This window comes from Scophthalmus maximus, chromosome 9, assembly GCF_022379125.1.
Source record: "Scophthalmus maximus strain ysfricsl-2021 chromosome 9, ASM2237912v1, whole genome shotgun sequence".
Taxonomy (NCBI): domain Eukaryota; kingdom Metazoa; phylum Chordata; class Actinopteri; order Pleuronectiformes; family Scophthalmidae; genus Scophthalmus; species Scophthalmus maximus.
The window spans coordinates 2867573-2889631 of NC_061523.1; the positions used below are offsets into that span (position 1 = coordinate 2867573).

Consider the following 22059-nt stretch of genomic DNA (forward strand, 5'->3'; position numbering starts at 1 on the left):
GCAGGGATCCTCCCAAGTTCCAAACCATGGGCGTGACCTGGAGAGCTGGCGGGTCCGGATTGATCCTTTCACCATTGGCTGCTTATGAAAAGCCCAGAGGATCTGCAGCTTCGAGGAGACATCTTTTTGGCAGCAGCAGCTTTTGTTCTGTTTTCCCATTTAGCCTTGTGATTATTGATTGTTCTGTTTGATTCTGTGTGAGTATTCTGGTTTTGTGGTAATTAGTTCACTTTGTGTTTAGATGACTCTGATTGGTCACTTTGTTTATATCACTGACAAGTAGGGGTGAACTGCCATTTTTGTTGGTAAGGAAGTTAATTTCTGTTTCATTTATGTTGTGCTCCTACCCCCCTAGACAGGGGCATAACATGCCACAGTTTTATGATACTGTTGAGGCTCCTTATACTTTTTTCAGTCAAAGTATTAAGAGATGGTCACTCCTTTCTGCTATCATTTCAGAGCATGGCAATGTTACACTGAAAGGTCTCTGCCCCACCAGTTGGTCCTCAAGATCTGATGCCCCTGCTGCCCTTAGATGCCGCTATGTAGACGTCACGAAAGCTCTGACAAGAATTCGGACTCCTCAGAGAAAACAGGAAGGAATGGGATGAAGTAAATGGAAAATTTCTACTTTATTTTGCTAGACGTACAGCAAACAAAAGTACTAGAAAACATTAATGCATTGTCAAAAATGTTGCAGCTAAAAGACGTAGACATCCAAAAAGCTTGTGGCTTACTGATGGTGAGAGACATTTCAGAATAATGTCTTCAACACCAGCCTAGACATCATCATCAGTCAGCTCTCACAGAGGTTCACTTCTATGCGTGAAACTGACAAACTATTCCAGACTATCAACCCTGGCACACTGAACAGTGCACAGGATGATGCACTCTACCAGGACGATAGCGCCCTGCGGACCACTACAGCAGGGATTTATCCCAGAGTTTCACAGACTGACTCTGCATTCAGAGCCTGCTTTAAGTCTGAAATAGCAAAAATGACAAAAGCTGTAAAATTGGCACACCAGTGCCAATCACTAATATGTTATGCTGCTGACTGTATGTATGTATGTATGTATGTTCTGTTCTCCCTCACCATGCTCCCTGTGAGCCTATGTTGAGTTCCACAGTCAGCTAAACTCTTAACCATACTATTTTCCTCTTTTGTCGTAGTTGGCAGGCTTTTATATGGCAAAGTGTGAAACTGAAAATACAAACAACTATGATGTCAGGAACAAGGTAATTTACAGGTAAACAGGTAAGTAAAAAGAGTATAGACAAATTAGCTTTAGGGAGCTATCAAGGTAAGTATTAAATTTAATAAATTCAACAGGCATGTAACATTGAGCTGAAAGTTGACTTGTATACTTAGCAAAACAAAAGATCTAACTAATCAAAATAATCAACTGATACGAACATAAAACACTGAAATACTGTAAAACTTGGTGCCATCTAAAAGTTGATACACAAAAGGATGGCAGTGGATTGTCACAGTGACGTCACACAACTTCCGCTCTGATTCATTGCAGGTTATCCCTACTTCCGGTTTACCGTCGTCCTGGAGAATTTAACGGAAAATGCTGGCATCCTCTACAACAACTCGGAGTAATTTCGAAAGGTAAAGTTAAAACCTATTACATTTGCTTTTTTACCATTGTTCTTTCTTGGTAGCATTATCTATCATTTCTGTTAGCCAGCAGCAAAAGAAAAAGCACTGGCCGGCACTCACAGATAAAAACTCTTATTGTGGGCAAAACAAAAAGAAACTGGTTTCATTTTTGTCTGTATTTCATTTTTGTCAAACATGTTTCAGCTTTAAGTCAGCAACTGTTGATGGCGATGTTTTGTCTAACCCTATAGTTACTGTTTTGAGCTTTGTGTGCTGCTTGGATGATTGCCTGTAAATTAATGTAACTTTGTAAAGGCGCTGTAAAGTATACTTACGCTTTTTGTTAAGTCTGCCGTCCTTCAAAAGACTTGGATTTCACTGCTCAGCCAAGAAGCTTCTTCAGTTTTACTGACTGGTAGGGATGTCTCTCTGTGCCGACACTCTTAAGAGTTTAGAATGCCAGACTTCCCCATCAGTCAGTAGAACTTAAGAAGCTTCTTGGATGAGGATCAAAACTTCTTTAAGCCTTTTCATACAAAGTCCAGCTGCTCTGAATACTACTACAAGATGTGAACATGACCCAGGTGACTGAGAGCCCTCCACGGACATAACATTGTAAACTTAATTTCATTTCATTAGTCTCTCCACCAACAAACAGCATTCAGTAATGAGGGCTGAGTTAAAATGGATAGATTGATGAGTGATACCAATCAAAGTTCATGCTCTTTCTTCCCCTTAAGGCTGGGACACACGACACGATTTTCAAAGTGGTCAGATCGCTGTACCCTTCATACTACACGACGTGCTGTCTTGTAATAGCAGGCTTTCAGTCGTTGTGCTGTTCACACTACGTGACTCATCAGCGACGGTGGGGGGGTGGGGGGGTTCACACACTACCATAGACTGCATATAAGTGCTCTAAAAATGAAATTTATTATTATTATTATTATCTTATGTTGACAGGTCAGAAACAGGTAGTAGTTTGAGCAGACGCTCTGTGTTGTGTGCGCACCTCGAGGTTACGCTCGTATATAGTCCGCGGGATGATTTTTTTTTTCAGAAAGTGGGGGGTCAAATCCTGCTCATGAATTGAATCTTGAAGTACCTCTGTCTGCAATAATGACAGTAGTGTAGAGATGTACTTTGGGTAGGTCATGTGCAGGTGATAGTAATATGCCATGAGGAGCCTCCATTAAGTCTGTCCATGGTGAAGGTGGAGGCTCTGCAACAGCTCACTACCAGTGTGACGCAGCTCGATGGCCGGCTGGACCATGTGGCAACTCAGCTCACCAGCGTCATGACCACCGATAGTTTTCCACCTCAATCTACACCACCTGCTGCTCCTCCTGGTTCTCAGTCTCTCCTGCCTCGTGAGCCCTTCATCACGATCCCTGCCAGGTACTCCGGTGACCTAGGTACTTGCTCCCAGTTCCTACACCAGTGTTCACTGGTTTTCAGTCAGCAACCAGCTACTTATGCTACAGATCAATCAAAAACAGCTTTTATTATGAGTCTGTGTTCTGATAAAGCCTCTGCCTGGGAATTAGCTTTCTCCCAACATAACCCTGTTTTGTGCTCAGACTACTCAGCTTTCACTTCGGAGATGCGAAGGGTTTTTGATCATCCCGTTAAGGGTAAAGAAGCAGTCAGCCAGTTATTGTCCTTGAACCAGGGTAGAAACTCAGTTTCCCAGTATGCACTGGACTTCCGCATTTTAGCTGCTGAGTGTGGGTGGGATCAGGCAGCTTTACAGGCGGTATTTTTAAAGGGACTCTCTGAAGAAATAAAGGATGAGCTAGCCACTAGAGATGAAACTACATCCCTAGAAGAACTCATTAAACTAGCCACCCGACTAGATAACAGACTCAGGGAAAGACAAAGGGAGAAGGCTGAGGGTCGGAGAGCCAGGTCCTTCTCCTCATCAACTTCTAGGCCCCACCAGCAGCTACCAACCCCTTTGAGAGACTTCAGTGGTAACCTTGAAGCCACTTCACATCCACCAGCCAATTCTGAGGAGCCCATGCAGCTGGGACGAGCTAGGCTGACTCCAGCTGAGAGACAACGTCGCTTCCACCTCGGCCTGTGTTTCTACTGTGGCCAGGAAGGACATCCCATGGGCAAGTGTCCAGTTCGACCAAAAGGGGAGGCTCATCAGCCAGCAGGGGGGCGTTGGTGAGCCATACTTCCCTAACCTCAACCCCCTCAAAAAGCAAGAGGATCCAAGTCCAAGGTATGCTACGCTGGGCACATGACACCTGTCATGCTGTCATGGAGTGGCCGGTTCCTACCACTCGCAAACTCCTCCAGAGGTTCTTGGGGTTTGCAAACTTCTACAGACGATTTATTAAAAACTGTAGCAGGTTGGCAGCTCCACTCACTCAGTTGACTTCAATAAAGAAGGCTTTTGTGTGGTCCTCAGCTGCACAGGCTGTTTTCAATATCCTCAAGGAAAAGTTTTCTAGTGCCCCCTGTTACACCCTGTTACACTAGTACACCCTGACCCAGGTCTGCAGTTCATCGTGGAGGTCGACGCCTCGGACTCAGGGGTGGGTGCCATACTCTCCCAGCGATCTCCAGACGACCACAAGCTCCACCCCTGTGCTTTCTTCTCCAGACGCCTCTCTCCAGCTGAGCAGAACTATGATGTAGGGAACCGGGAGCTGCTAGCAGTCGTGTTGGCCCTGCAAGAATGGAGGCACTGGCTTGAAGGTGCTGTACAACCTTTCATTGTGTGGACTGATCATAAAAACCTTGCATATTTACGCTCTGCTCGTAGGCTGAACCCTCGTCAGGCACGGTGGGCACTCTTCCTAGGAAGATTCAACTTCACTCTTACCTACCGCCCTGGTTCCCGAAACACCAAGCCTGATGCCTTGTCCCGCCACTTCACGTCCCCAGTTGAGGAGGCTCCTGTGGAAACCATTGTCCCGTCCTCCTGTGTGATTGGAGCAGCCAGGTGGGAGGTTGAGCAGGAAGTGGAGGATGCTCTCCGGGGGCATACTATTCCGGAGCACTGCCCAGAAGGTAAGCTCTTCGTTCCACCCTTGGTGAGGTGGCTGTGCTCCAGTGGTGTCATTCGTCCAAACTGGCCTGCCATCCTGGATACCATAGGACGCTAGGTCTGCTTCAGCAGAGATTCTGGTGGCCGTCCATGTCTACTGACACCCGAGAATTTGTCTCCGTCTGCTCTGAATGTGCTCGCAGCAAGTCATCTCACCGTGCTGTGGATTTTATTACTGGCTTACCCCCATCAGATGGTAATACAGTTATTCTTACCCTTGTCGATCGTTTTTCCAAGTCAGTCCATTTTGTACCTCTGCCTAAACTCCCCTCAGCATTAGAAACTGCCAACCTTCTTGTGCTTCATTTGTTTTGTCTCCATGGTATCCCCCAGGACATTGTTTCTGACCGGGGTCCCCAGTTTGTCTCCCAAGTCTGGAAAGCTTTCTGTCATGCTCTGGGAGCTTCAGCCAGCCTCTCGTCCGGTTACCACCCACAAACCAATGGTCAGACGGAACGAGCCAACCAGGACCTGGGGGCATCCCTACGATGTGTGGCATCTCGTCTTCCAGCCTCTTGGTCAACTCACCTGCCTTGGATTGAATATGCCCACAACTCCCTGGTTAGCACTGCCACAGGTATGACCCCGTTCATGGTCTCCCAGGGTTATCAACCTCCTCTATTTCCAAGTCAGGAGTCTGAAGTTGCAGTCCCCTCAGTCCAGGCCCATCTACGCCGTGCCCGCCGTGTCTCGCGAGAAGCCCGAGCAGCTTTGACACGGACAGCTACTAGAAACCAACGATTGGCAGATCGACATCGGACCCCTGCTCCGAATTACCAGGTTGGGCAAGAGGTTTGGCTCTCGTCACGTGACCTCCCTCTTCAGACTGATTCACGCAAACTAGCTCCCAAGTACATCGGGCCATACGTCATTGAACGCATCATTAACCCTAGTGTCGTTAGGCTTAGACTTCCTCCCGCTTTGAGGGTGCATCCTGCCTTCCATGTGTCTCTGCTCAAACCCGTCATCAGGAGCCCACTGAGCCCTCCAGCTGAGCCCCCTCCGCCCCCCCGGCTCATTGACGGTCATCCTGCATTTACGGTCCACCGCCTGCTGGATGTGCGCAGGCGGGGCCGTGGTTTCCAGTACCTCGTAGACTGGGAGGGGTACGGTCCTGAGGAGAGGTCTTGGATCAGCAAGGCCCTCATTTTGGACCCTGTTCTGCTCGCTGATTTCTATCGGGAGTTCCCGGACAAGCCTGGGAGGCCGCCAGGTGGCGTCCATTGAGGGGGGGTACTGTGATGGTCTCGGTTTTTTGTTGCTTCTGTTTTTCCTTTTCTCCCCCCTACCCTGTGTTTTGTTTCTGCTTCAGGTTATGGCAGGAGGCGTGGCTGGCCTCACAGATGACACACACCTGTCCAGCATCACCAGCAATCACCCTTTCCTCTACTTAAACACGGTCATGACTTAGCCACGCTGCCAGAAGATTCCCTTTGTTTCCCTCCCATGGGGCTTGTGAACTTTTGTTAAAAATTAAAACTTGAAAGCAGTTATTGTCCCTGGTCTCCTGCAATTTCTTCGGTCCTAACCCAAGCCTTAACACAGGGGTCGCTGCAGCATGAAACCATCAGGATCCTCAGAAGTCTAGATGACCCAAATCAATCAAGATTAGAAAAACATTACAAGTAACATAAACTTTGACCTGGACTACAACATTAGTGAAATCATATTGTACATTAAAACACATAGTCACAGTAACCCCTCAGCATTCAGCACTGCAAATGCTGAATGCACCACAGCTAGTTCCAATGAAGTTAGTACTACATTAAGCACACTATAGAAAACACTTCCCCTGTCCTTTTGAAATGATAAAAGTTTATCTCAAAGTAACTACCATAATTTTCGGACTATAAGCCGCGCCTTTTTCCCCCATTTTTCGACCCTGTGCCTTATATAACGGTGCGGCTAATCTATGGATTTTTACAGCTAACGGCCACTAGGGGACCTCCTAAATCTAACAGGTTACAGTCCACCAACTTTAACTCTATGGGCTCTATGACCGGTCCGCGGTCCACGGTTAAAGCAGCGAAAAGCAACTTTCGCTCAAGTTTGCGAGTGGATCCTGATAGCGTGGAGGAGTGTCAAAACATCCACGATCACCAACGGGTTCCGAAAGGCTGGACTGCTGCGTGATGAAGAGGAGGACGCCGCCACAGGCTCAGCTGAGGCCCTTCAGAGGCTGTTCGATTCCAACAGTGACGAAGAGGAGTTTGTTGGTTTTGAGAGCGACAACGAAGGAGAGAGGAGAGTGGCTGACGAAGCCACCCTGAATCTGTTCGTTTCTGACACTGAATATGAGGACTTGGGTGGTTTTAGTACGTTATGCAAATATGCAACTTGTTTGTTGAAATGTTAATAAATGGGAGCTTCCTCAAGCAGCCATCTCTTTCCCGACAATCCCCTCTGTGCACGAACTCTTACATAAGATAATTAACCATTAAAACACCTGCGGCTTATAGTCTAGTGCGGCTTATTGATGTACAAATCATTAAATTTAGCTGCTGCGGCTTAAACTCCGGTGCGCCTTATAGTCCGGAAATTACGGTAAACCTAAAATAAAATGTATGCCTGAAAAACTGGAACATATATTATGAAATGTTTCGAAAGGACATGGAAAAGAGCCTCGCTGCTTGAGCCCAGTTTCTTCGGTGGCATAGTGCTGGACGGAAAGAGCAGTGGCAGGGCTCTGAAGACAGCTGTGATATGCTCCACTAGTTTAATGGAAAAGGCACAATACAAGGTGGTACCATAAATAACCATAACCATAACATAAATAATTACAAGACATTATTATATAAAATGAACAAGTCAATGTATTGTGACTTCACCTCCATTCAAAGTTTTAGGAGACTTCATGGCCTTCTTCATCACTCCATAAAACTGGACCTTGGAATAGAAGGTTTTCCATCTGTTCTGCATCTCTGATATGTACTGGGAGTTGGTCGGTTGGAGGATTCGCTGCAGCTCATCCAGCACCTGAAAAATAGATTCAGATAAAGAAAGAAAAATTACTGAAAAAAAGTCCTTGTCATCCATTCTGATGACTAACGTTCCTCAAAAAAATCTATAATGTTTAAGATATATGAACATTATGCTAATTATGTCATGCTAAATTGAGTCCTTGGAAGAGCTGAAAATGTGAACTAAGTGGGACTAACATTACTTACGTGATCCAGTTCTCTGAAACAAGGGTAAGCCTGTAGAAACTTTGTTGCCCTGGCTTGCTCCTTTAAAACATCAGAGGTGATGAAGCGTCTTCGAGACTCAAATTCCAGGTTCAGCAAATGAGTTTCCGCAGCTTTGTTTGGCTTTTTTGACTTATACATTTCTTGGAGGGTCTTGTAGTGTCTTGCTTGGATTTTCTGGCTGTCCATGATGTCAACTGAACAAACTGAAGACATTACAGGGACGTTATGGTAGAAAGGGTGGCTTGTCGTGGTTTCTATGCAGGAGGACCTTTGGTCTTCCTTGGACTTCTGACATTTGAGAGTCTCTTCCTGAGCTTTTTGGCAACATGCTCCTGCAAGGCATACATAGTAAAAAAAACTGAAAAAACTGACAAGAGACTCAAGCTTTCTTATACTGTAATTATAGCTTTCGGCAATTTCTAGCTCCATTTGAACTTTCTGTCACTATTTAGCACTGTATGAATAGAAATGATCTAAATCTCAGTATTAACCTCATGCCAGCAACAAGCAAAAGTGACAAAAATGTACTCACCCACTCACTGTTTGATGACCTGTCTTTTATCATTGGATAGTACTCCACCAATCACTTTGCCATGGCATTCACCTCATGTTTGGTGGGGTATCTGGAGTCCTCTGTGGCTCTTGCCATGGAGATCATATTAGTCATAGTGTTTCTTATGAGTTGGCAGAAGAGCTCCTTGGATAAGGTAACATTGTGCTCAGTCCCCAGCCGTTTCTGCTCAAAGTAGGACCGTCGCACCTGTTCAAGCTCACTGTCTGTGAGGACTATGTATTCTGGGTTGGACATAGTCACAAATTTAGAAGTATTGGTCTCCTCTTTTGAAAGGTTACTGCCTCCAGTGGGGGGTGATTGCTGAATTCCAGGAGCAGTTTCCACCTAAAACACATTTACACAAACATTTATTGAGTAACTTTGTCATAGTGTGTTCCTACTTGTTTTGCTTAATAAACATGCATTATCATTTTGGGGATTAAAAAAAAACTTTTTTTATTTTATATACACTGTTGAAAGGGACTCAAAGAAGAAATGTCTAAAACAATGACTGTGATATTGGAAAAGTGTTGTACTGTTTAACAGTTCTGTTATACTGTGAAAGACAGACCTGACCTTTTCATCTTTATTTACAACAAGCCATATAGCCCGGCACTGTTCTCGAATATGTGAAATAGAGAGGTTGCAGCTATCCATGGTATGGGAATAAAATAAATTATATTCTGCTCTTATTCAGCATATTAACTCTTAATAGGGAATCAAAACAGGAAGGAGAGGGGAGTGTAGGAAATTAGCAAACATTTTACGCAAATCTCTAATTTGCAAGTATCGCAAAAAATGATTATTGGTCGGACCGAATTTTCTGGATAGTTTTTCAAAGCTAGCAAAAGTATCATTAACATACAGGTCCTCAATACTATGAATGCCCTTGTCATACCAAATCTTGAAGCCATTGTCTATTAGGGATGGTTGAAAAAGATGATTATGTATTATTGGTGAGTGAATAGAAATACTCTGAATACCCAGACATCTTTTGAACTTATTTACGATGCGGAGTGATTGAGTTACAATTATATTATCCTTAATATTATTAACTAGTGATGGTAGGGGTGCGCAGAGTAAAGCAGGTAGTGAGTGTGGGCTGCTTGTAACCTTTTCAATCTGGAGCCATGCAGGGATCCTATTATTCCAATCTTTTAACCACAAAGAGATGGCATTAAAATTCGCAGCCCAATAATACATGCGCAAATTTGGAAGTGAAAGCCCACCTACACCCTTTGGTCTTTCCATATATTCTTTTCTTATGCAAGATGATTTATTAGTCCATATAAAGGAGGAAATCGTTTGATTAAATGTTTTGAAAAAAGATTGTGGTATATAAACAGTGCCTGAAATAAATATAGAAATTTTGGTACAATATTCATCCTTACAGAATTTGTTCTCCCCATAAGTGATAGTGGCAAAATAGACCATCTTTTAATATCTTGTTTGCACTGTTCCAACAGAGTAATGTTATTTTTAAATAGACTGTAATAGGATTTGGTGACTTTCACACCCAGATATGTAAAGGACTCGGCGGACAACTTAAATGGCAGATTGGGATATTCTCTGGCATTACTACTAATGGGGAAGTATTCGCTTTTATTAAAATTTAGTTTATACCCAGAAATGTTTCCAAATTCCTGCAAGATTTTAAGGATTTCAGAGGTAGTTGTGATGGGGTTGGTGACATATAGTAACAAGTCGTCTGTGTAAAGCGAGACAGTGTGAGTTAGGCCACAACGTGAGATACCTTGTATACTATTATTGCATCTAAGAGCTATGGCAAGTGGCTCTATAGCCAAAACGAAAAGCAACGGACTCACTGGATCCCCTTGTTTTGTCCCTCTGTGAAGAGGAAAATACTCAGATGAGATACCGTTGGTATACACTGAGGCAGTTGGATCAGTGTAAATGAGCTTGATAAGGCGAGTGAAGTTAGGGCCAAAACCAAACCTGCCAAGTGTTTGAAAAAGATAATCCCACTCAACCCGATCAAACGCCTTTTCGGCATCAAGCGATATTACTGCTACTGGGGATGGAGCGCTAGATTCAATATAGATGATATTAAACAATCATCTCAGATTAAAATAGGATTGTCTGCCCTGGATAAACCCAGTCTGGTCCTCCAAAATGACATGGAGGAAGAATTCTCTCAAGCCGGAGTGCAATGGCCTTTGAGAACACTTTACCGTCACAGTTTGTCAAGCTGATTGGTCTATAAGATGAGCTGCTTTTTGGTGGAGTTGACTAGCTAATAGTTTGGAAGGTTTATCCCCTTCTTCAAAGAATCTACTACAGCACTTTAAGATGAGCCTCTGCATGGGTGGTAGTTAAGAGATCAATTTCAGTTTGTAAGCCTACTCTCCTCCTAATCAAATCAGGGGTCGGAGAAACAGATATGAGTCCGTCCAGAGCTTTAATTTCTGAAGATAGCTCCTCAATATTCTTATACTTCATTTTCCTAATATAAGCAGAGCGAAAAATAATCTGTCCCCTGAGATACGCTTTGAGTGTCTCCCAGAGGGTTGAGGCTGAGATGCCATCACTCCTTTTTTCCTGCAGAAAGAAATTTATTTGTTCTGTAATGAACTTCACAAAGTCTGAATCAGCCAGCAGGAGTGTGTCAAGCTGCCATGTCCGTTTTGTCCTCTGAGTCGAAAGAGTTACCTTAATACTAACTGGTGCATGATCGTAAATAATGATTGGATCATATTTACAATCTGTAATAATATTAAGCAAATAGGGGTCAACCAAAAAAAAATCTATCCTGGAAAAATGACTTGTGTACGTTAGAGTAGTATGAATACTCCCTTTTGATGGGATGTTTAAATCTCCATGGGTCTATGAGTTTATGTATATCTATGAACGACTGGATTGTTTGCACAGATTTAGATGGTCTTGGTACAGACTGAGAAGAGCAATCCCAGACAGAATCCATCACCAGGTTGTAATCACCAGACATAATCAAGTGGTAACTATCCAGATTCGGGATGGAGTTTAGCATCTTTTAAAAAAAATTATCATCATCAAAGTTTGGGCCGTAAATACAGTGCGTGCACAATTATTAGGCAAGTGAGTATTTTGACCATATCATAATTTTTATGCATATTTTCCAACTCCAACCTGTATAAACTTGAGTGCTTAATGGATTTGAGCAAATCAGGTGATGTGTATTTGTGTAATGAGGGAGGGTGTGCCCTAAGGAGATCAACACCCTATATCAATGTGTGCATAATTATTAGGCAGCTTCTTTGCCCTAGATAAAATGGGCCGAAAAAGAGATTTGACTGACTCTGAAAGATTTTTTACAATTGTTGACTTTTCAGAGGGATGCAGCACGCTTGACATTGCAAAGCTAATGGGACGTGATCACAGAACTATCAAACGTTTTGTTGCAAAAAGTCAACAGGGTCGAAAGAAACGTGTAGAGAAAAAAAGACGCAAATTAACTGCCAAAGATTTACGAAGAGTCGTGTTAAGCTACTAGGAACCCATTGTCCTCCAGTGCTGGCATATTCCAGAACTGTAACGTACCTGGAGTACCCAGAAGTACAAGGTGTTCAGTGCTCAGAGACATGGCCACGGTAAGGAAGGCTGAAAAACGACCACCATTGAACAAGACACATAAGCTGAAACGTCAAGACTGGGACAAGAAATACCTGAAGACAGATTTTTCAAAGGTTTTATGGACTGATGAAATGAGAGTGACTTTTGATGGACCAGATGGATGGGCCCGTGGCTGGATCAGTAATGGGCACAAAGCTTCACTTCGATTCAGACGCCAGCAAGGTGGAGGTGGGGTTCTGGTATGGGCTGGTATCATTAAAGATGAGCTAGTTGGACCTTTTCGGGTTAAAGATGGACTAAAAAGGATGGCTTGCCAGTAAAGGCTTTAAAGATGACAGGAAAATGACATGGCCCCCTTCCTCACCTGACTTAAACCCTATTGCGAACTTGTGGGCTCTTCTTAAATGGGAGATTTACCATGAAGGAAAACAGTACACCTCTCTGAACATTGTCTGGGAGGCTGTGGTTGCTGCTGCACGAAAAGTTGATCGTCAACAGATAAAGAAATTGACAGACTCCATGGATGGAAGGCTTGTGACGGTTATTGAAAAGAAAGGGTGGATATATTGGTCACTGATTTTTTTTTGAAATGTTAGAAATGTTTATTTGTATATTTAGAGTTGTTTGTTCATTATTTTCACTTTAACAGGTGAAAATAAACAAGTGAGATGGGAAAATATTCATTTTTCATTTAGTTCTGCGCACCAATATTTGCCTAATAATTCTGCACACTGAGATATTCTCTTAAGAAAGACAAAACTTCACTTTTACTTTCTTAAATATTCAGGTTTGAGCTTTATTATCATTTCAGCGAGAGCGCTGTAGTTGTTACATAATAAAATTAATTCTCAAAAATTCAACTTGCCTAATAATTGTGCACGTAGTGTATTGACCAATACTAAGCAAAGTCGAAACAGCTCTCCCACAACCATCACATATCTGCCATTTGGGTCCAAGATAGTATCTGATACAATGAAAGGAATCTTTTTATGAATGAGTATAGCTACTCCTCTACCTTTACAGCTAAATTGTGAATGAAACATCTGCCCCACCCATTCTTTGTGAATTTTAGACTGGTCTCGATTTTGAAGGTGGGTTTCCTGTAGGAAAGCAATACCAACCCCAAGATATTGTAAGTGAGAGAGAACCCTTTTTCTCTTAATTGCCTGATTCAGACACTTCACATTCCAGCTTAAAAATGTTCATGTCATCTTTACCTGGGACAAGATGTGAATTACTCTGTCATTAGGACCACTCAATTCAAAAATACCTGCGTCTACCCCATTTAGATGATAAAAAAGCCGGATAGGTGCACAAACTGTATAAAGAACAAATACCACATCAAAACTACTACATATAACACATAAACAAGCCTTAAGAAGGCTACCCCTCCCAGAAAACTTCAAACTACTGCAAACCTGCATTTGCAATGATGGATACTTTTTTCAACCATTGATGAACCTCTCCAACAGTGTGTTAAATGTCCTGTGACCTAATTTTACATTATTGAAACCATGATATCCATAAACCTTAGAATGTCACTGTAGAGAGATCGGTGGTGATCATAAAAAACAACCAAAAATAAATAAATAAATAAATAAATAAAAATTTCAAAAGTAAAGCATTTAGGAGGGCGTACATATATAGCGTTACGTGTGATGTGTATACACACCTTCACACAAAACGTTCACTGCCACTATGAACAATGCTAACAAAATAATACTATAAAAATAAAAAATACTGTCAGAAAATATGACAGAATAACCATATCTAATGATACCACTATCTCTTTTAAATGATTATTGGCGTCATTGACCCGATCATAACATTACCTCAATCACCATTCTCCGCAGCGTGTGAAGCGGGGTGTCCGTTATCATCAATATCATTGTTATCAATGTAGGTCAGTGCCTCCACAGGGTCGGTGAACTTCATACGTTTCCCGTTGTGTGTGAACTGCAGAGTGGCTGGATAGTAGAGGCCGAACTGGATCTTTGCGGCGTGGAGCTTCTTTTTGGACTCGGAGAAGGCTGTGCGTCATTTGTTGACATCCGGGCTGTAGTCAGGAAAGATGTGAAATCTTGATCCGTTGAAGGAGAACGGGCTCTTCTGTCTGGCAAGGCGTAGGATCAACTCTTTAGTTTGAAAGTGATGGAGCTTGACAATGAATGGCCGTGGTCTATTGTCGCCATCTGCTGCAACTTCACCACCAGATGACACCTGAAATTAGCGTTAAGTTTTTCTAATGAAGTCAAGTACAAGTTGTTCTCTGTTAAATTCACCTTCTCCTACCTACTCTGCGTCGGCATGTGGTCTTGTTTCATCTAAACCTTACAGTAATAGTGATCACATTACAGCACAACAGTGGTATAATCAAACATTGTTATTTTTTTATTTTAAAAAGCAACACATTCCCCATGGGGTATCACATACACTACAACAATGGTAACACCAGTACTACACATCAAAGGGACTCTCAGATATTATAGACATTTAAAAAATCCCTCTCTTTATTGTTTAAATTATTTGACTATGCATGACAGCTAAACATCATTTACAGGTATGGCATACTGTCACCATTAGAATCAATGTTATTATTGAAACTCCATTTTTATATACCACCGCTGATGTTAAGGGAAGACATTTGATGGATTATCTGTGTAGAAAAGGGGTCCAAGGTTACAGGACAGTCGCTGGAAGGGATGGTGGGTTGATGTGGGACCACTGGGCCAGAATGTTGTGGGGAGTATAGGGAACGGGGCAGTGCAAACATCAGACATGACGGATGACTCCACCAGGCCAGGCGGCCTTATTTTACAAGTGGAACAAAGGCAGGAACTCTTGCACTGTAGATGTGGTACAACAGAGATGAGAACTCCATTGTAGGGACAATAACTCAACCCTATAGAAGTAAACTCAACATTAATGGTAAAATAGTGACTGACACTACAGTATTTGTAGGGACAAGGAACGTACGAAGTAAAGGCAGAAGAGAAACTAGAACCTTAACAGAATCTGGACTTAAAAGAACAAGGGATATGGCTCAACTCTGAGTACACCTGGCATTACAAACCCTTGTATAGAGATATCACTGGAATCAGAACCCTACTGTACGGATGTTGTAAGGACTAAAGCCTTAAATGTAATGGATTTGAAGCCTCGAGTTGGGTAAGCCCTATTACTGATAAAGAAAGAATGTACAGTAAACCCCTAGAACAGTGATAGAAGTGGTATTAGAAGCCTGCTGACATGCTGACCAGCTATGATCAGAGAATACCCAGCAAACTACCAAGGGTTGTAGTCTATCTTGGATTGTAAACCCTACCACCCTAAAACCAAAGAAATGTAGTGGAACAGATTTTGAAAACCTCTTTCAGTGGTAGAACAGAATCTAGAATCATAAAATAGAGAGTTGCCAAATTAGTAGAAACATCTGTAAATTTAGAACAGAATATAAAGCAGTACACTGGAACACAGGAGAGAAGAGTTTGAAACATACTGACACTATCGGCAGCACATAGGGTTGTACCCTTCTGTAGCAAAATGCAGAGTAGAACTAAATGCAATGCCCGAATGAAAAGTAAAATCCAAGACAGCAGTATTTCAAGAAATAGAAACTGAGGCCGGTGGTCAGCATAACACATCTTTCGTCATACCCAGAGCCATTTGACTAGATATTGAATGTGTTTTAAGAGAGTTTCATGAAAGAATTGAAAGGGGTAAAGTTTGAGTTACCACTGCAGGAGTTTGATTCCTAATAATTGTCCCTCCAGCCTGGTCATGCATGCCAACAAACTGTGCTTGAATTGTTTTGTAACTTTGACATGTGTTTGGAGATGAGCAAGTGCAGTTTAAAACCTCTCTCCTAACTTCACAAAGACACACCAAGGGGGGAATGGGGAGACAGTTGAATGCAGCCAGGAGGCGGCTATGAGAGGAGGATGTCCAGTGTGGATATTGAGAGCACACTTCAAGGTGAGACGGGGAACTCAGGTACAAATATTGAATTTACACCAACTCAGATGACAAATCATATCACTTAGTTAGTTGCGACGTACTGAACCCCTTAAAGGTTATATATACAAGAATTTAGAAATTATCATAGCAGCCAACAGCTATTTTTCTATGTTAAGTTGTTCTATATAGTGGAGTGATGTTGTCCTGAGCAGAGAATGAAGTCACACTCCCGTGTGGTTCTGTTCTTTGTTTTGGTTCGTTCATGTTCCCTCCCCACGTTAGTCGGCAGCTCTGATGGAGAGTGATGTATGCATAACACTCGGCTGAACTCATATTCGTCGTCTCGCAGTTACACAAACACCGTAAACACACGTGTTACCTGCCCACCACTGTAGTGTTAAATCAGACACACCATGGCTATACGTTTTATACAGTCCAAGGGATACTCGCAAAAAGATGGTAGCCATGCTATCTGGAATGCATGCTTGCTAAGACTTCCCTTTTAAAAACACACATTTACTGGCCGAAGCATTTCACATCGAGGTTCAGACACTGACAGGAGTACCACCCCATGGGACGCGTCCGATACATTGGACCAATATGCACGGCAGCTCGTTGGATTGTTCCGTCTCTCCTGTAAACAAGGTAACTTCATTCACTTGTGCTTCTGCTTGTGTGTTTAGAGACCGCCCTCAGTGAACTCCGCAACATCTGCAGACCGTAAAGGCAACACCATGCGGAGAGGGGGATGGGAGATGTGGTGCGATGAAGCATTGGTTTTGGTCCGAAATGCTGGTGCTAGTGCGACATGTAGTAGCGGTGAATATCATATATATAACCATTTAGAGTAATTTTGTATTTGGTATCTTACAGTGTGCATATCCTCACTGAGTCTGATACCTACCATCTGGTGCCTCACCGCATACGTTTATTACTGTATGACATGTTGTTGGTGAGAAGGCCAACATTTCTTGGGTTTCAGTCCCTGTCTGGTATCCTGAAAGAATAAGTCATGTCCCAGTGGGTACATGATGATGATGATGATGATGTGTGTAGACATTCACAGGCTCGAGGCTGACGACAGTGGTCGTAAAAAGGATGGGCTGTGTTTTTGCTGCTGTGGAGGTAGTTGTAGAGGAGGCTATAGGACAACAACTGGGATGACTGACAGCTCCCTGAGCCTATAGGAGAAATGACATCTATAGGACTGTGGGATCTTTGAAGAAAGGCAAATTCAGCTCAGGTCTATGTTCACTCACTAGGTGTGTGTGTGTGTGTGTGTGTGTGACACCTATGGTAGAGGAAACTACCACAGAATCCGTTTTGTCTGTCAGTGGACAGATTCAGTCCACGTCATAGCTTCCTAACTGTGCAGGATGCAGTCACAAAACTTCACAGCTGTGTAGTTTAATTGACAACCGAGCTCCAAAGTGGGTGTGGTCCTACCAGCTCATGTAAAAAGTACTCATGTTAAGATGTAGTTAGGACTTGTACTAGTACTAGTCATGGGTTGGAACATCAACAGCTGTGATTCCATCACCCAATGTTCTATAGTTTTTGAATCAGACCTTCAGGTCCTCTTCTGCACCTCAACCTGCCATTGTCAATGGCTGATCATCGGTCTGTTCAGTCACTGAGAAGTTCAACCAAATGCTTTATAGAAGGCTATTCTATATGGTCCACCTACTATACAAGCTATACAATATGTAAGCAGTAATTTAATACTATGGTCCAACTACTACATCACTCTCTTTATTATGATTATTATCATGCCATCACTGACCATAACACATCTTAGCACCAGGAGTGTGAGTGGCTCAGGGACCTGATTCATGTCAAATAGAATTCCAAATCAATGTCATTGCATATCATAAAGAAATAAAGAGATGATTCACGTGTAGCTGCTGTTGATCAACACCATGGGCGAACCTTTACAGAGCAGCACAATCTACCCTCTTGAATTCAAAGTCAGACTTTTAGTTTCAAATTCATTTTTCGTTGTCTAACGATGCACAGTAATTTGGGTGGTAAACATCTCAAATGTGTACAGTTTAATCATGAAACTCGCTCCTTCTGTCCACTGGCTGCAGCTGCATCACCTCTTTCAGCTGCCGGATCTTCACACCACTAGTGGAGTTTGTGTTTATTGGGATGAAGGTGCCATATGTCTGTCTGTCAGCAGGATTATTCAAAAACTACAATGGCACTCAGTAGAGGGCAAACCTCCGCTGAGTCCCATTAAATACAACCAAGCCTCACCACATTTCAAACACTCATATCAGTCCTGAGTTGTTGTTTTTTGCGTAATCCTGCTGACCAGCCAGTCAGTCTGCCAACCAACCAACACACAGGGGTGAAAACATTACCTGGCATCGGTAACAGTGGCTTATTAATACAAATGAATAGTTCTGCCATGAATAAGACATTGAACAGGAGTGCTTTCCACCCAGAATTTGGAAAAATACATTTAAAGTATGTGGTGAAAATACTAGGGATGCACCGAATGTTCCGTCACAGAAATAATAAGAATAATAAATATTTTTTACTGAACAATGTTTTTAATGATGGTTAACCCTAACCCATATGAATTGATTTTGTTCTAATTCATTTATTTTAAGTTATATTGTGGTTTGTTAGTATAATGTCTGCTGGAATGTAAAAAAAAATGTTCAGTGTTATATAAATATTCATAAATTGTACTTTTATAATTGATTATTTTCCTTGAAAATCAAGACAAAAAAGTAAAATGCACATAGAAGCTATTTAATTTATGCAGTGGTGGAACATTTGGCAAAATAGATTAACAGACTGTAAACTGTGAAAACCTGTTTGGTTGTTCGGTATTCGGCCAAGTGTTTCATTTTGTTCAGTTTCGGTTTCGGATAACAATTTTCATTTCGGTGCACCCCTAGAATATACCGCTCCTGCTCATCAGGTAACTTCCGCTCGTCACTAGCAACAGTCTGCCAAGCTCATAAGAGTGAATGAATAATGAACATCATGTCTCAGAATGTGCTCTTCCGCATAACGGGGCTGGACTGAGGAGCAATGTGTGAAATCAAAGTTAACTGATCAAGTTGATATGAATAAGGACCAAAGTAAAGTTTTTGTAAAGTATGTAGCTCCTCATTTATAACTGAAATATAACACTGCGTCCAGAGCTTAGCCTCGCCCTCTCCCCTACAGCAGAATGATGCTGGGAGCTATTTCTGGATATTCAAGACAAGTAGTGATATTGCATCTCCACTAGCACACTGCTTTTATCAGCTTTTTTTATAGCTGATATCCATAAATCTCAGTGATGTTCATTGAAAGGAAATTTTAACTGCGGTTTAGTGCTGTGTCTGACATACTGAACATGTCTTTATCATGAGTGAAATGAGTTACCTGAGCAGCATATGAATATATGAATATACAGGCTGTACATATAGTAGGATAGAAAAGAACATGCTTTCTGGCTGCAGGTTGCATGTGAACACCACTGTGACTCTTAATAAACAAGAAAAACTGCTTTTGGTATATGGACATACTGACAAGTTCAGCAACTAAGCTCAACATGTCGTTAAATAATTCATTTCATGTCAACATTTTAATCCTGTTTATCAATTCTTAATTATATTGGATAGGTTATGTAACACAACTATTATAGTTATTTAATATCTAATTAATGTTATGTATCTATTTAGTTGCATCTTTGCACCCTGTGACAAATGAATTTCCCCTGAGGGATCAATAAAGTCGTATTGGTTTATTCAAAACACACCTGGCCTATTACATTAGTACGGTGGAGAAAACACGTGTCAACAAACATGACAACGGAGGAGTGGCGTCTGACAGAACGCTTCAACATGATGCAGCTGCATCTGCTGGACATGAGCAGTAAAGTTCCAAATGAATTAATCCCTGGAGCTGGAGCTGCAGCTCAGACTGTAACAGTCACCACACCTGGAGGAGGAGATGGTGTCCACACATCATACATCCAACAGACAGAACAAGTGCTCACATTCATTCTACAGAGGGCAGGTTTAACCACCTCGTGCTGTTGGACGGATGATTCATGTTAGAGAGGAACTAATGGCTAATAGGGAGTTGGAATAGTGAGTGTGAGTATCAGTAACGCTAGTCAGCAGAGCAGCATCTCTTCCGATCGTACACCAGGACACATTGCAGGTGAGATGTACTGATCTGGAGCAGCTGGAATGGGAGTGGAAAAATGACCTGAGATTACAGATCATACAAATATAACCTGCACACACACGTAAGTGAAACAACACGACAGCAGTGTGTAAACTAGAGGCTGCAGAATGACATGTCTGCCCAGTGGTCATGTGTATGTGTGTGTGTGTACTTGTACTTGAATCTTTGTGAGGACCATTTTGAGCATAGACCTAACAGAGTGAGGACATTTTGGGAAATTGAGGATATTTGGGCCAGTCCTCACCTTTTCAAAGGGCTGTTTGAGGGTTAAGACTTGGGTTTAGGTCAGGGATGGCCATTTAGTTGTGATAGTTAGGGGTTAGGGAATGAATTATGCCAATGAGTGTCCTCACTATGTGTGTGTGTGTGTGAGAACAGCTATAGTTCCACAGTGGGCCTTTGGCAGGTCCACTGTTTCAGTCGGTTTGTCTAAAGGTGTAACAGTCCTTGGGGTTGGAACTTTTATTTTGTGGCCCCCGTCCATTGGCTCTCAGCGTCCAACCAGCCCTTAGTTCTGACCCTAGACACTGGTGATTGATGCAAGGCAGGCATTGGGCTTCTGGAGTTTCTCTGGTTGGGTGCCGGCAGGTTCTGTGATGGTACGGAAGGAGAAGGGGGGACCGTTGCCAGTAGCGATGCTGAGGTCTCCAGGACTCAGTGCCAGGTTCTGTCGACGATTACTCTCCACTATGGAAGAGGTGTTGGACGCTAGACTCTCCCTTGTTCTGTAGAGAGACAAAGACACACAGTGACCAAAGGAAGTGTTTGAAGCTTCCCCTTCTGCTGGAGACAAATCCAAGGAAAAAGACAATAGGCCTACATAACCCCTTACCTTAACATCTGTCATATAAGGTTAGGGGTAGAGATATTGACCACTTTTCTGCTGCTTTCCCTAATTCTTGCTTTTAGGATTCAAATGACAGATTTCTATGTTCCATAATGTCTATTTTGGGCAAGGAAGGGGGCTGTAATAATTAGTCATATACTGTAAAAGCGAATGCAGATTTTTTAAGCTCGTCAAACCTGATAGTGTCCGTAAGACTGGAAGGTCATCAACATTCAGAACCAGATCTTATTCTGTGTATCTCTTATCTATCAGGCTGAACTGGGATTTAAATGTTTTTTAAGTAGTTGTTGTACATAAATAGTTAAACCCTAGTGGTTGTGAATAGTTGAGTAAGTACAATGATTAAAGTACTACTTCAGTACTACTTATAGTCATCGGTTCTGTACTTTAGCGGATGTTGTGGTACTATGATCATTGTAATGAAGTGATTGATGCTGTACATTAGCCATTGTATTTTAAGGGTTGGTGCTATACTTTAGTCGTAGTGCTTCAGTGCGTGGGACTGTACTCCCAATAGACGAGTGTTTCCCACAGAATGAGAGAAATCTGTGGTGGTAGCTCCAGAGAGTGATGGCCCACCGGAAGGGTTATTCTCTCGTTGCTGCCAAAAGAGAGAGGGAGAGGGAGAGAGCGCCAGACACTCATGTGGTTCTGTGTTCGTCACTTCTTTCACTGATAGTTGGCCGTACACTCGTCATGTAGCTGCTGTGGCACCGTGTCAAGTGCTGATACAGGTGGGTGGTGTCGCCCCGTGAAGTAGCAATGGTAGCACGACATGTTCTGCACAACACCTGACGCTGCGCAGCATCGTCCTTTTTAAAACCAAATTAGTTCCAAACAACCAATGTGCTGTTCCTCTTGGAGACTAAAGTCTCCGCTGGATCAGTTTCTGACTGTTCTTTCGAGCTTGAGGCCATTGCGCAGCAGGTTAAATAGGCTGATAAATTACTGTTACAAGGTAAAACAAGAGTTCCGTAAACAGTCAAGCTAAGCACATGCTGATCTCCATCCGAGTTATTATAAGATACCACATGCTTCGTCCATATCAGACATACATCACACGACGACTCTATCCTG

At 42.6% G+C, this 22059-nt stretch overlaps 1 protein-coding gene across 3 annotated transcripts in view; it reads right to left on the bottom strand.

Annotated features, from left to right (window-relative positions):
* Positions 1–19671: 19671 nt before the first annotated feature.
* Positions 19672–22059, bottom strand: part of LOC118319289 (storkhead-box protein 2) — a 48577-nt gene continuing 46189 nt past the window's right edge. For all 3 annotated transcript variants that reach the window (XM_035649566.2, XM_035649567.2, XM_035649568.2), the window contains exon 4: positions 19672–20860. In XM_035649566.2, coding sequence (XP_035505459.1) covers positions 20656–20860 — 205 coding nt within the window. In that variant the 3' untranslated portion in view covers positions 19672–20655. The remainder of the gene's footprint in view (positions 20861–22059) is intronic.